Genomic DNA, 15,112 nt, shown 5'->3' on the forward strand with positions numbered 1-15,112 from the left:
CACACTTCATTTCTCTCAGGAGCCCTTCCCCATGCCCTGCTGGCCACAGCATGCCAAATACTTTCCAAAGCAGACAAGGGCACATTGTATGCACATTGGGGTGTATTTAAATTCCAGCTGGAAGAAATTCCAACCTCTGAGCACACAGGTTGTACCAATTACTGCTTACAGTTGCACTTCAAAATGATGCCATGAATGAAAGCACAGCTCACATCAAAGACCAACTATCAGAGAATTGTTTTGGCTGGAGAAGAGCTCCAACATCAAGTCCAGCTGTCAATCCAACACCACCATGGCCACTAAACCAGCTCCCAAAATGCCATAGCCACAGGTTTCCTGAACACCTCCAGGGGATGGGGACTCCACCACCTCCCTGGGCAGCCTGTGCCAACCCAACCACTCTTGCACAAAAGACATTTTTCCCCATCTGCAACCTAAACCTCCCCAGGCACAATTTCCTCTCCTTCTATCACCTGATAAGAGGGAAAAAAGACCAGACCCCACCTCACTGCAACCTCCTTTCAGGGAGCTATAAAGAGCAAGGAGGTCTGAACTTTCTGCTGCTGTTCTGTCTGTGCAGCAGCAAAGACTATAGGCAGCACCACAATATAGCAAGCACAGCTCAGCCAGCTGTGAGCTTCATGAAAGTTTAATCTTGCTTTACAGGAAGTCAGGCTCAATGTTTTCCTTTCTCTTAATGCAGTCTGCAGACATGCAACACAACAAAAAACCTCTTTGAGTACTCCTACTGCTTGAATAAATTTCCTGCTTACAGACTTAACTTGAAAGCATAATCTTAAAAGTGGTAAAATTTGCAAGGCATTGAGATGTGAACTTAAACTTTGACTCCACACATGAATGGCACCTGTTAAAGCAAGCTCACCCTGAAGCTGATCTATTATTGCCAGGCCCAGATAATCAACAAGCTTCTGGGCTTCAGGAACATTTGGATTTCCACCAGTCTATGCCAGAAAGACTGGAGAAGCCACGGCAGTATTTTAAAGTGCTGAATGTTGACAAATATATTCAGATCATGGCAAAAATGGGATTTGTAGAACTAGAGGAAAAAAAAACAAAACAACAGTGGGAAAGAAATTGGCTTACAAGAAGCAAGCTAGTCCAGTCTTGTGTTTTGCTCCCATAGAATCATTTATATTACAGATCAGAAAACAAAGGCTTGGAGATACAACACATCACTGTCACCACATTGCTTGAGCAGGAGCTCCACACAGCATAGCAAGTCTGAAGCTCAGCTCTACCCCACAGCTAGCAAGTTTAATTGTCCACTAATAATTGTCCTCTTTTCCTTCAGCCCAGCAGCAGCAGCTCTCCTAAATGAAGTGACCCAAGTCAGGCCTTTTACTCCACTGAACAAAGCACACAGGAGGTAAGGAGCAGAAAGCTCTCCTCTCATCTCACTCCAGCACTTCACCCAAGTGTAAATAAAGGGGTAAGGAATTTCTCTCTGGAGTGTAAGTAACCACTGTGCTGTATACAAATGGCATCAGTGTGGTGCTTAAGTGAATCACATCTCCACATCAGTCATTAACTTTGAATACACACATTAAGTATGGGCTTCTCCCTTCCTTCACCAACCTTTTAAGTTTGGGAAAAAAGATCTACATACCTTTTGATGAATTCCATCTTAATGATTTCTAAAGTGAAAGTCTTGCATCTGAAGAAAGCAAAAGGCAGCAACCTTTCTGTAGAGAGCTTAACCTGCTCTTAAGGCTAAGGGACATTTGCCCCAGCAACTCTTATTGAGCAGGGAATCCATCAGAGAGGAACTGAGAACTTGTGAGCAAGTAGGTCAACCAAAATGGACATTTAGGTTTTGCTATATCCTTCATCAGGAGGCCAAGTAAACTTTAATCCTCTGGATTTATTGCAAGTCATCTTTGGTGGAGGTTATTCCTGTACCTTTTCCTCATATCCTGGAATTACTGGCCCTGGAGTTATTTCCACATTGATTTTTAAAACGTTTTGAAGTGACCATTTACATCATCATTGGGTTTCCCTAAACTTCCCAAGCATTTAACCACGAGGTCTTCATTAATCCATGTCTGTATCAAGGGCTCCCTAGCACCAGGGATGTTCTTAAGCCTTTATAGTACCTATTTCATTTCTACTGTGAGACAAAAAAAAAATTAATAGTAGTTTAACTGACCCTATGTAATCACGACAAGAGATTAATTAAAATGCCAAGATAGGAAACAATTTATTATAGAGAGAAGAAAAATTTCTCATCCAAAATATAGAAATCTGTACAACTTTGCCACAATCAATATACATGAACTGTACAAATTTACACCAGTTCATAATTTACCAAATAAAAGATGACTAACAAAGTTCACAAAATAGATGGTGGTTTGTGGAAAAGGACTTTTACCCAATTAAGAACAAGGAAATTACAAACCAGACCTCCACTTTCTAAAAATAAGAAGTTTACTCAGTCTTAGAAAACTACAAGCTAGCAAATGTACAGATAGCTGGCTGGTGCTAACACCACAGTTCAGACAGTGTCTTTAGATGGTCTTTTTAAAGCCTGTTGCCATGGCAGATTCTGCTCACTTGCTACTTTTGACGCCAATCTAAAGATCTGACCATTTCCCCAGGTCATACTTACTGCTTTCTTAGGTACATTTATAAAGATTTTTGTTAAGTACTAGGTTAAAGTCTGAAAAAGAAAGATTTCCAGGACTATGGTGTTCAATAAGTCTTGTACTGAGCTGCCAAAAACGCCAACAATTAATAAATGTCTTAGTGCAAATTTACTCTGCCAGACCTACTGCAGAGAATCACTTTTTATAAATAAGATTGGGGGGAGGGGGTGTGTTTCAAAACTGGTGTAGAAATTAAGTAAGATGTCTTGGAGAAACTGAGCCTTCCTAGATCTTCTTCATTCCCTAGCAAGTTGCAATCGTTTTGACTCACAGGCTATTAAATCACTGAAAGGTACTGTCCAAACTATGGCACTGTCACTTTAAAGTATACCAACTCTAACGTGTGCCAGATCTTCACAGCTGTGACATGGTTTAAATTCCATAATCCATCCCCAGAGGTGCCCACCCAAAAGTAAAAACCAAATTTAATCCATCCATTTTAAAGGTGAATCCATCCACAGACCATATCTTAACCCGATACAGTCATCATATTGTAGCTTTTGGAAGGGCTAGTTCTGCCCAAGAGAAGTTCCTCCTTACAGCTTATCCTGCTGTCTACCATCTGCATGTTGCTGTTATTTTGGCTACCTCCTGCCGGTGCAGCTTCATACAGCACACAGATGGAGCCATCCTCTCCGATCCGATAGGACACTTCGTAGGGGTCAACCCATAGAGTGAGTTCGCTGGGAAGCAGCTGGAACAGTTCTTGACTGCTCAATCCAATCCGCTGAGCTGCCTGTCCAATCAGGGGATCCATTTTATGGTTGATCCGGATGCAGCGGTAACCTGATCCCTTGCAGGGCTTTTCTGGGAACCAATGGTGTTTGTAATGTTCTATAAAATACAAAACAAAACAAAAAAAAAAGGGGAAAAATAAAATAAAATAAAAAAGATTATCCTCCTGAATCCTGCGTTCAAAAAAGGTGCAGCACAGCGATCCTCGCTCTCTTTGCACGTTTCACAACTGCTCATTGTTCTTGTTCTAGCATCAAGGGATGTGAAAAAAACACTCGACAGCCTATTTCCCCCCCCCCCCCACCCCCGGGACGATTACACCCAAGTGCTGTGTGTCCCTTGGGAAGCATTCATGTGCCAAGTTACTCCTTGATGCTACCACTGATAGCTAACAATGCTTGCCATCCGAAAGGAGTGAAATACAACTTCCTAGCATTCAAACAGAAAAACGCAGGAGGGACTGCTGACATAGAAAACACCAAGGGCTGCAAGACTCCACAAACAAAGAAAAAAAAAAAAACAACAACAAAAAAGCACCTTTCCAGTATCCTCTTGAGATCACACCCAGGCTTGGCTCCTCACATTCTAAGACGACCCAAAAATAACTAGGGAAGGAGCCGTGCAGCATTTAGAGACTGACTCAAGCTGTGTTTCACCACTGCTCTTCCTACCCTGTTTTTCCAGGGCGAGATACCGATGACTTCACTTACCTTAGGAAGTTTCATCCCACCCAACACCCTCCCTATCGCTTCGAACCTGCTTGTAGCCACCACCAAGCTTGGGATTACAAAACCCCACCGGGCAGCGAAGACGACCTCGCCATTTGATCCTAAGCGGGGTTGGCAGGCGGCTAGGAGACGTTTCTAGAAGGGGAAACTAAGACTCATCGTCCACCGCTGAATTTTACTTGACAAAAACCCGCCAAGTCCTACGATCCGATCATTTTTTCCTTCTGGAAACCAGGCGCTTTGAGCCCTTGGAGCTGAGCCCTGGAGTCTGGACTGCTCCGAATGCTTTGTCTATAGACCCAAGGTGGGGGCTGCCTGCTCGACGCCAGAGCCCCCCTTTGTTTACAGCCCGCTCCCACCCACCGGGGGCCGGCTCGGCACATTCGGAAGGGACGAGCAAAACCACGGAGCCCCCTAACCTTTCACCCGTGGCGGCCCCAGCCCCTCGGAGGGACCGCTCTTCCCCTTTTCACTCCTCTCCGGCCGCCCAAGGGTCCCGGCGCTGCAGGGGCCCGGGCAGGCGGCCCCACGGTGGGGCACAGCGCGGATCCCCGGAGAAGAGGATGGATGAAGGGCAGAGCAGCTTCCGCAGCACCCGCGCCGCCCTCACCTGCCAGCAGCTCCTGCAGGCTTTGGCTGAACGTCTGCAGCTGCCGCTCGTTCATCAGTCCCTTGGTCCGCAAGAACTTGGAGATGAAGCCCACAGCCGCGGCAATCTCACGTATCATGCTGGCCCGCGTGTACAGGGCGGGATGCATGGAGGCGGCGGCGGGCGGCAGCCAGCTCTCTGAGGCGGCCGGCTCTGGGACGGGACAGGGCGAAACGGCGTGGAGAGGGACGGACGGGGCGCAGCAGGGGGAGGGGAGGGGAATCGCGTCTCTAACTAGGCACGGAGCAAGCAGTGGAGTCCAGATCACATCCCGGGGGAGGCAGCCTCCGCCTCCTCTTTCTGCGACACGGGGGCGGCGGCAGCAGCGGCGGCCGCGGCAGCGTACCCCGCATCTCCTGCTGCGAGGGGCGAAGAGAACTACCCACCCAACGCCGCCTCATATAGCCGCCGTCGGGCGGATGTGACGTCAGGGGCGCCGGGAGCGCTCCTCCGCCAATGGCATGATCGCACCATTGTGACGGCAGGCGGCGGGGAAGAGCCAGCGGGTGGAGGGGGTGACGTAATGGACTGTAAACAAATAGAGCCGGGGACGCGCCGAGGGCCGCGGGGACGCGCGGAGCGAGGGGGCTGCGCGCCTGCGGAGACGAGCCGTGCCGTGCCGTGCCGTGCCGTGCCGTGCCGGCAGCGGGAATCCCCGCAGGACTTTTCCAAGAGATCTGCGCACCGTCGCGGGCAGGGCTGGGGAGAGATTGCGCGGCACTGCGCGGCACGCAACCGAGCGGCGGCACGCAACCGAGCGGCGGCGCGGGGTGCGTAAGCGGGCGAAGGTGCCGCGTTCGGTCCGCGATTTGGGAGCAGAGCGGAGCGGCGCGGCGGACGTGCGCTGTATCTGGGGACAGCAGAGCCACGTCAGCGGCGGGGGTGGCAGCGAGGGAGCAGGGGCGGGGGGGGGGGGCCGCCCAGGAGCGCGCAGGCGGGAGCGCGCCGGGGGGCGGAGGGTGTTTTCTCGCTGCTGTTCTCGTGGGCCGGCTCCTGCTCCGCATCGTAGTGGCCGGCGGGGCTGAGTCGTGTGAGCGGGGGCATGATCGGACATGTCTGCCCACGTCAGGCAGGCTGTGGCAGGGTGCGGAAGCATCGCCGGTTGTTGATCTCCGTAGGCACCGGAGCTGACGTGGCTTTTCCCTTCTCCGTCGCTGGAGATATTCAAGATCGGACTTGATGTGTCCCTGGGCAGCCTGCTCTAGCTTGAGGTGTCCCTGCTGACTGCTGGGGAGTTGGACAAGATGAGCTTCGAGGGTCCCTTCCAACCCGATGCAGTCTGTGAATCTGCTGCTCTCGGAGCCCCAGGTCTGCCCCAGTGGCGCCGCTCCTGTCCCCGCTATGGCTTTCTCCTCGCCTTCGTTTGCCGTAGCTGTGATACCACCTTGGAGTCAGGATGTGGAGGCAGGGGCCTCCAGGGAGACCCAGAGCCCTGCCTCTGGGCAGCTGCTGGCCACCAAGCACATGGGCACAGGCAGGGTGAAGGGTGCCTTGGTCATCAGGGAAAGTGTCTCCAAACAGGCCACACAGATGCACAGACTGCATTGGGTTGGAAGGACCCTCGAAAGTCATCTTGTCCAATCACCCTGCAGGCAGCAGGGACACCTCCAACTAGAGCAGGCTGCCCAGGGCCACATCAGGTCTGATCTTGAATGTCTTCAGGCATGGGACCTCCACCACACTTGTGGGCAGTGTATTCCAGTATTTCACTGCTGTCTCTGTGAAGAACTTCCTCCTAGTGTCCAACTTATATCTCCCCTGCTCCAGTATCAAACCATTGTACCTTATCCTATCACTCCAAGCCCTTCTAAACAGTCCCTCCTCAGCCATCCTGTAAGTCCCCTTCAGACACTGAAATTAAACTTAAATTCTGTCTGGAGCCTTCTCCTCTCTGGGCTGAACAGCCCCAGCTCTCTGGCCAAACCTCAGCCCTGATTCTTTGGGGACATCCTAAAACACAACTTTTTAGTCTTACATGCACCTCATGCACTCTGCGTAGCAGCTCAGACTCCCTTGGGAATGTACAATTGTCTCAGCTTTTCTACCACTTTCAAACAGCAAAACCCATGGGTTCCCAAACCTGCCTGGACATGTTCCTGTGTAGCCTGCCCTAGGTGATGCTGCTCTGGCAGGGGGGTTGGACTGGATGATCTCCAGAGGTCCCTTCTAACCCCTGCCACTCTTTGGTTGTATGATGAGTGGACTAAGATCTATTACTCAGCTAGCAATGGCCAAGAAGGGTGTAAAGCCTCAAGCCACAAATGCTGTGCCTCCTTTTTTTTTTTTTTTTTGCAGAACCAAAGGAGAGAAGAAAGAAGCACCTTAAATCATTTTTCCCCCTCCCCCCCCCTTTTTTTGGTTAAAAATTCAAACTCTGATAGAAGACTCCTCCTTCCCCCATGGTGTGTGCCCTGCCCTATGTAAAGCTGGAAATGAAATACAACCTGATACTTGCATGTTCAGTTCTTCTAGTCAGAAGATCAGAAATCAGGCACAAGAATGACACACAATTAACCCTGATGATTTCTCTCCTGCAGTAAAAGTAATTCAGTAGTGAAATAATATCAACACATGTGAAATAATTATAATAAAAGCTGAAAGTCAACCATATTTGCTTCTTTGGTGTTAAAGAGGTGTACCTGAAGAGTGCTTTTGGTTTTCTCTTGGCACTCAGAATGTCTACAAGAAGCAGATCTCCAAAACACCTTCACAGGATAATTCTGAGAGCTTGATTTTCCAGCTTTATTGCACACTAAATATGTTGGTATGGATTTTAGAGCACAGTCTCATCTGTTTCCTGGCCTGGATCAGAAGTGGTGTGGCCAGCAGGAGCAGGGCAGAGATGGTGCCCCTGTACTAGGCACTGGTGAGGCCATACCTCGAATACTGGGTTCAGTTTTGGGCCCCTCACTCCCAGAGGGGCATTGAGAGGCTGAAGCATGTCCAGAAAAGGGCAACAAAGGTGGGGAAGGGTCTGGAGAACAGGTATGGGGAGGAGAAGCTGAGAGAGCTGGGGGTGTTTAGCCTGTTCCAACCCCTGACCACTCTTCTCACTTTTGGTTTCATTTTTTCCTAGCCAACACCTAGCACAACTTTGTCATTTGTAGTCATGGCACTGTTCCTGTTAACAGCCTTTTCCTCCTGCAGTGGTATCAGTCTCAGCCAGAAATGTAGTCTGTGAATTCTCAGGACAACATTAATACAATGAGTTCTGTGGGACAGGTTTGGCAGGCTGAAGGAACATCATACTGGTGGAGTCTGTAGGCTGCCTTCCTTTGAATACTGATCAATTTTAGAATCAGGGGGGAAAGAAAAACCAAATCACAGATCCATGATCCTTGGGTGTGTGGCTGCATAGATACATTGTTGTGCAACCACATTTATGTGTGAACCGTTCAGATGTGCTTGTGTGGAGCTGGTTTTATTCACCCCTTCCAAGGGATTGGGTTGCATGTTGCATGCCTAGAATTAATCTGATTGACTGCTCCCTGTGCAGCTCAAACTCCTTCCCTAGCAGCAAGGAGCAAACCTGCACAGTCAGTAACTTATTTCCCTACATTCACTCATGTGAGTGATCTCCCTGGCTTTGATGGGATTATCCATATCATTGCCAATGAACAGGATTGTCATTTTAGGCCACAGAACCCAGGGCTTTCATCTCACAGCTCCCACTGCATGCTTTGTTCTGCTTTCTGAGAGATGGGCCAGAAAGTGAGCAATCTGCTTTGGTCTCTGTTGCCTGTAAATTACCAATTCCTAATACCAAAAAAAAAAAAAAAAAAAAAAAGGGACACACACACACACTTCTTAGTTTTTCATGGTACTATTTTTACAGAACACAAGAGCTATCTCTCTGTTAATAAACTATGAGATACTAGATAGGTTAGTCAGGTGATGACAATCTCCCCAGGAGCCAGCAATGGTCCCTGGCAGCCCAGCAGGCAGCTGTGTTATGAGCTGCATCCAGAGCAGGGAGAGCAGCAGCACAGGGAGGGGATTCTGCCCCTCTGCTCTGCTCTGCTCTGCTCAGACCCCACCTGCAGCACTGCCTCCAGTTCTGGTGACCCACAGCATAAGAAGGACCTGGAGCTGCTGGAGAGGGTCCAGAGGAGGACGTGATGATGCTCAGAGGGCTGGAGAACCTCCCCTAAGGGGCAGGCTGAGAGAGCTGGGGCTATTCAGCCTGGAGAAGAGAAGGCTCCAGGGATACCTCAGAACAGCCTTCCAGTACCTGCAGGGAGCTGGGGAGGGACTTTTGAGAAGGGCTTGTAGTGACAGGATGAGAAGCAATGGATTGGAACTGGAAGAGGGGAAATTGAAACTGGAGATTGGGAAGAAATTCTTTGGAGTGAGGGTGGAGAGACACTGGCACAGGTTGCCCAGGGAGGCTGTGGATGCTTCCTCTCTGGAGGTGTTCAGGGCCAGGTTGGATGAGACTTTGAGCAGCCTGGGCTGGTGCGAGGTGTCCCTGCCCATGGCAGGGGGGTTGGAACCAACTTGAAGGTCCCTTCCAACCCAACCCATTCTGTGATTCTGTGATATGTAGAATATTAGAGCAGAACTCTCATATGAGCCTGGCACTTGGTAACACTGGAAAAAGAGGGAGGGGTCAAAATGCAAGCAGAGGCAGACACCTACCTTTATCTCACCAATGAACGAAGAATTATTTTCCCTCCATTGTTTTTAAAGACAAGACTAACGAAAGCAGGAACAAAAATCCTGACAGGAGAAAGGTGGAGCTCTGTAGATTGAGCCTAACCAGATGTCTCAAGCAGGCCTGCAGTGCAAAACAAGAAAATCACTGCTTTTTCATTTAAAAAACATTAACCAGTTAGAAGGAGGTGCATAGCTTCTATGAACCTAAAAAAAAGGCCACAGCCCTGTGATCCAAACCTTCAAACATTCCACTCCCATCCCCATCCCCATCCCCAAAGAGCTTCTCTCAGGCATTTCCAGAGCCAGAGGAACAAAAAGCTGCTTGGTGCCCCTCTCACAATAGAAAGATGTTCCTGGCTGTGTGGGAGGAGCTGCTCGATTCTTCCATGTTAGCACTGGGTACACATGCTTCCAGCAGCATGAAGTGTTCCTGGGAGCAGGGAACAGAGTGTTCCAGCAGGATCTAACATCCAGGCAAAGATAGAAAGCCATTTTCTGCCCAACTATGCAGTGCCTTGAGACAAGACCCTGAGACTGCCAGAGGATCAATTTACTCCTCAATTTATTTTTTGTTTTCCCTTTCTTTCTCTCTCTTTTCTTTTTCAATCTTAATTAAGTTATAATTTAAGAGGGCTCTCTGATTTTTTTCCCCTCAAACTTTATTTATTTAGAATCATAGAATCACAGAACTGTCAGGGATGGAAGGAACCTCAAGGCTCATCCAGTTCCAACCCACCTGCCATGGGCAGGGACACCTCAGACCAGAGCAGGTTGCTCAGAGCCACATCCAGCCTGGCCTTAAAACCCTCCAGGGATGAGGCTTCCACCACCTCCCTGGGCAACCTGTGCCAGTGTCTCACCACCCTCATGGGGAAAAACGTCTTAACATCCAATCTGAATCTCCCCACTTCTAGTTGTGCTCCATTCCCCCCAGTCCTATCACTCCCTGACACCCTCAAAAGTCCCTCCCCAGCTTTCTTGTAGCCCCCTGCAGATACTGGAAAGCCACAAGAAGGTCTCCTGGGAGCCTTCTCTCCAGACTGCACAGCCCCAACTCTCTCAGTCTGTCTCCAGAGCAGAGCAGCTCCAGCTCTTTGCTCGTCCTTGTGGCCCTTTCTGGACACCTTCCAGCACCTCCAGATCCTTCCTGTAATAGAGGCTCCAGAACTGGATGCAGTACTCCAGGTGGGGTCTCAGCAGAGCAGAGTAGAGGAGGAGAATCACCTCCCTCCACCTGCTGGCTATGCTGTATTTATTTATTTATATTTTATTTTAAATTCACTGAATCACAGAATGCCAGGATGGAAGGATCCTAAGCATCATCCTGGTCCAACCTTTCCAGCTGATAGTGGAGCTGAAATGGCACAGCAGTTCTGCACACCAGCTCAGTTTTAAAAATATAACCACAGTGCAAAAATTGAACTATTTTGAATGTAGGGAGCACTTTATAGAGAGACAGAGATGGGGTTTTTTGGAAGGGGCCTTAAAGATCATCCAGTTCTAACCCCCTGCCATGGGCAGGGACACCTCCCACCAGCCCAGGCTGCTCAAAGCCTCATCCAGCCTGGCCTTGAACACCTCCACGGAGGAGGCATCCACAGCCTCCCTGGGCAACCTGTGCCAGTGTCTCCCCACCCTCACTGGAAAGAATTTCCTCCTAATCTCCAGTCTCAGTCTTCCCTCTTCCAGCTTCAATCCATTGCCGCTCATCCTGGCACTCCCAGCCCTTGTCACAAGTCCCTCCCCAGCTCTCCTGGATCCCCATTCAGGTAGTGGAAGGCTGCTCTAAGGTCTCCCTGGAGCCTTCTCTTTGCAGGCTGTAGCCTGTTCCTATAGGAGAGGTTCCCCAGCCCTCTGATCATCTTCATAGGCTCCTCTGGAGCTGCTCCAGCAGTTTGATCAGCCAGCCAGCCCTTAGTTTAAACATGGAAACATCTGCTTGTCTCCAAAGTAAGGCAGGCCAGGACTGCTCAGGATAATGACAAGCCAGTCTGGGTTTGGAGTGGGTGCCCATCAGCTCTCTGCCACTGCTGGCATGGCTGCAGCTGCTGGGGACGTGCTTTAAGAGAGAGGAACATTGAGCAGCTCACAGTCCTGCCTGGGCCATTTGTCCCTCAATAAAGGCAAGGAACAAGGCAATTGGGAGCAGGCAGCTGAGTGCTGGTGGAAGGGGAAGAATATCAAAAGCTGCTTCAAATTGTTTTATAGCAATGAAGGAGGGCTTTGGAATCATTTGAATTACAAACAGTGGAAATTTATTGTTAAGGCAGTTATTGTTTCTGAGCCATGGGGGCATCTCAACAGGGAGGAAGGAGGTGGAGCAGGATGGAGGAGGAAGTTTCTTGCCAGCTTATTGCCTGTGGAACATCTCAGGCAGCCCAAAGAGCAGATAATTGCTGAGGGAAGGGAGCCCTTACCTGGTCAGGGCCTGTTTAGTTACCAGGACTGATCAGCCTGGTTCTGGGCACAGATTCTGGATCATTAGAGAACCCAAATACAGCCACCTCTCCCACCAACAGCAACATTTTGCATCCTGGGTCCATATCCTGGAGGCATCAGAGGAAGTGTGACCATCAGGATGAATGAGGTGATTCTTTCCCTTTACTCTACTCTGGTGAGATCCCACCTGGAGTGCTGCATGCAGTTCTGGGGTGCCCAGTACAAGGACAGGGAACTTTTGGAGTGGATCCAGAGGAGGCCACGAAGATGATCAGAGGGCTGGAGAACCTCCCATGTGGGGACAGACTGGGAGAGGTGGAGCTGTTCAGCCTGGAGAAGGCTCCAGGGAGACCTTAGAGCAGCCTTCCAGTACCTGTAGGGAGCTACAGGAGAGCTGGGGAGGGACTTTTGATAAGGGCTTGGAGTGCTAGGATGGGGAGAATGGATTGAAGCTGGAAGAGGAGAGATTTAGGCTGAAGATGAGGAAGAAATTCTTTGCAGTGAGGGTGGTGAGACTCTGGAACAGGTTTCCCAGGGAGGCTTTGGATGCCCCCTCCCTGGAGGTGTTCAAGGCCAGGTTGGATGAGACCTTGAGCAACCAGGGCTGGTGGGAGGTATCCCTGCCTATAGCAGGGGGTTGGAACTGGATGAGCTTTAAGGTCCCTTCCACTGGAAACCATTCTCTGCATGCATGAATCTATGAAGCTCCAGCTTTTCTCCAGTCATTTCTCAGCAGCTCTTGGCTCATTCCCTGCACACAGCAAGCATCTGGTTGTCCAGCTTTCCTAATCATGCATTTTAAATATATTCCTCCTCTAATTTTATACTTTCAAACCAGCCAAGCTCTCACCTGACTGTAGTTTACACACAACCCTAATCAACATATTACAGCCTGGGAACTGCTGTGCTATGTCATTCCAGTAAAAGGAAATGAGCTGGTCCTGTGATAGAGCTGATTGCCTGAGTATAGGAGAGAGATTAAACCCTTTAAAAGAAAATAGAGCAATGAAAAGAGAAAAGAAAGAAGGAAAGAAAGAAATAAAAAAAGAAAAAAGAAAAAGTAGAAAAGAAAAAATAAAATGGAAAAATAAGGAAAAAGGAAAAAAGAAAAACAGGGAAAAGGAAAAAATTAAAAAAAAATAGAAAAAAGAAAAATAGAGAAAAGAAAAAATAGAAAAAACAGAAAATGAAAAAGTTAAGAGAAAAATAGACAAAAAAGAGAAAAAATAGAGAAAAGGAAAAAAATATAAAAATAGGGAAAATGAAAAAATAGAGAAAAGGAAAAAAGAAAAATAGGAAAAAAGAAAAAATAGAGAAAATGAAAAATAAAAATAAAAATAGACAAAAAAAGAGAAAAATAGAGAACAGGAAAAAATACAAAAAATAGAAAAATAGAGAAAAGGAAAAAATAAAAAAGGAAAAATAGAAAAAAGGAGAAATATAAAAAGGCAAAAAAAAAGGGATCTATTAACCACTTTCTGAACTGTGCAGCCAGCTGAGCTTTAGCCTTTCCCACTCATTGCATAATCCTGTTCACATGATGCATCTGGAAACCTGTCCAGGTGTGTTTCCCACTGCCTGGAATCATGGGGTTGGTGGAGATGGGATCTTGAAACCGCTGACGCTGGCCTCCAATCCACTCCTTATTTCCAAGGAAACATTCTGCAAGCCTGGGAGTTTTTGGCACTGCCTTGAAGTGTTGTGGCATTGCCCTGAAGGACAAACTAACCCAGTTTAGAGGGAGGGTATTTAGTAGTGCACAGCTCTGGAGCTCCTCTGGCAGGACTTTAACTATGGCTTTGTAAATGATGTAAATGAGTCCTGCACCTGGGGAGGAATAACAGCAGGCACCAGGGCAGGTTAGAGGCTGCCCTGCTGGAAAGCAGCTCCATGGAGAAAGACCTTAAGAGTCCTGGTGGGCAGCAAGTTCTGCATGGGATAGCAATGTGCCCTTGTGGCCAAGAGAGCCAATGGCATCCTGAGGGGGCATCAAGAAAAGTGTGGCCAACAGGGCTAGGGAGGTTCTCCTGCCCTTCTGCTCTGCTCTGGTGAGACCACACCTGCAATCCTGTGTCCAGTTTGGGGCTCCCCAGTTCAAGAGAGACAGAGACCTGTTGGGACTCTTTCCAGCCACCAGAATGATAACTCTCTGAGCTCTGTTGTGGGGGCAGTTTTCAATCCACCTCAGGGACCAACCCTCTGTGCCCCTTTTCTTGAGCTGTTCTAGGAGGGTGTTATGGGAGACAGTGTCAGAAGCCTTACTGAAGTCAAGGTAGATGACATCCAATGCTCTTCCCTCAGCTACCCATTTGGTCATGGGTTCATAGAAGGCTATCACATTAGTCAAGCAGCATCTCCCCTTCGTAAATCCACGTTGGCTACTTCTGATAACCTCCTTTTCCTCCATGTGGTTAGAGGTGACCTCCAGGATGAGCTGCTCCATCATCTTCCCAGGGATGGAGGTGAGGCTGACTGCTCTGTAGTTGCCTGGCTCCTCCTTCTTGCCTTTTTGTGAAGACTGGAGTGACATTTGCTTTCTTCCAGTAGTCAGGCACCTCTCCTGTTCTCCAGGACTTTTCAAAGAAGATGGAGAGAGACTCAGCAGCAGCATCAGCAGCTCTCTCAGCACTCATGGATGCTCTCCATTGGGGTCCATGGATTTGTGTCTTCAGTGGGTTCAAGAGATCTCTAACTCGGGCCTGACTGGCCAGTGGAGTGTCCTCTTGATCTGCTGGCCACCCTGCTTTGGCTGCAGCTCAGATGATGCTTGACAGCTCTTTCCTTTCTGCTCCCAGACAGAGTATTTTTCCCCACAGCAGCTGGCAGGAAGGGCTGCAAGCCCCCCAAAGCCTCCTGTGAGCACTGTTTCTGCAAAAACACAGGCTGCACACCCGTGCACCCTGGGCAGGTTCTGGCCTGCCTGTGCACACAGCAGTCTTTGGCACCAGTGTCATTTATTATCACAAACAGGCTTGTGATAGTGGAGGGGGTGAGGTGTGGATCCAGCACCTCAGGGACCCAAACAAAGGCTCCTTTGTGTGCAGGCTTGCAGGCAGCGGAGCTGTCCACCTGGCACTTCAAGGGCAGCAGCCCTGTGCAAACACCTGGTTAGAAGCAGCACGCCCCCAGGCCATTGGTCACAGCACGTCATGGACCAACCACAGCTCACACAAATGCCAGAAAGGCTAACAAACAAAATTCTGTCAGTTGATCTCAAGTGAAAGTGTCCCAAAGCATTGCCC

The 15,112-nt window shown here is 49.0% G+C and overlaps 1 protein-coding gene across 1 annotated transcript; it reads right to left on the reverse strand.

Annotated features, from left to right (window-relative positions):
• Window positions 1-2,206: 2,206 nt before the first annotated feature.
• Window positions 2,207-5,058, reverse strand: BTG1 (BTG anti-proliferation factor 1). The gene is made up of 2 exons (XM_054386575.1): window positions 4,737-5,058; window positions 2,207-3,497 (listed from the first exon to the last, which is right to left on the reverse strand). Exons 1-2 carry the CDS (start codon window positions 4,882-4,884, stop codon window positions 3,133-3,135), a joined length of 513 nt encoding a protein of 170 aa, XP_054242550.1. The 5' UTR covers window positions 4,885-5,058; the 3' UTR covers window positions 2,207-3,132.
• Window positions 5,059-15,112: the final 10,054 nt, after the last annotated feature.

Source organism: Indicator indicator, chromosome 14 (assembly GCF_027791375.1).
Source record: "Indicator indicator isolate 239-I01 chromosome 14, UM_Iind_1.1, whole genome shotgun sequence".
NCBI classification, from domain to species: Eukaryota; Metazoa; Chordata; class Aves; order Piciformes; family Indicatoridae; genus Indicator; species Indicator indicator.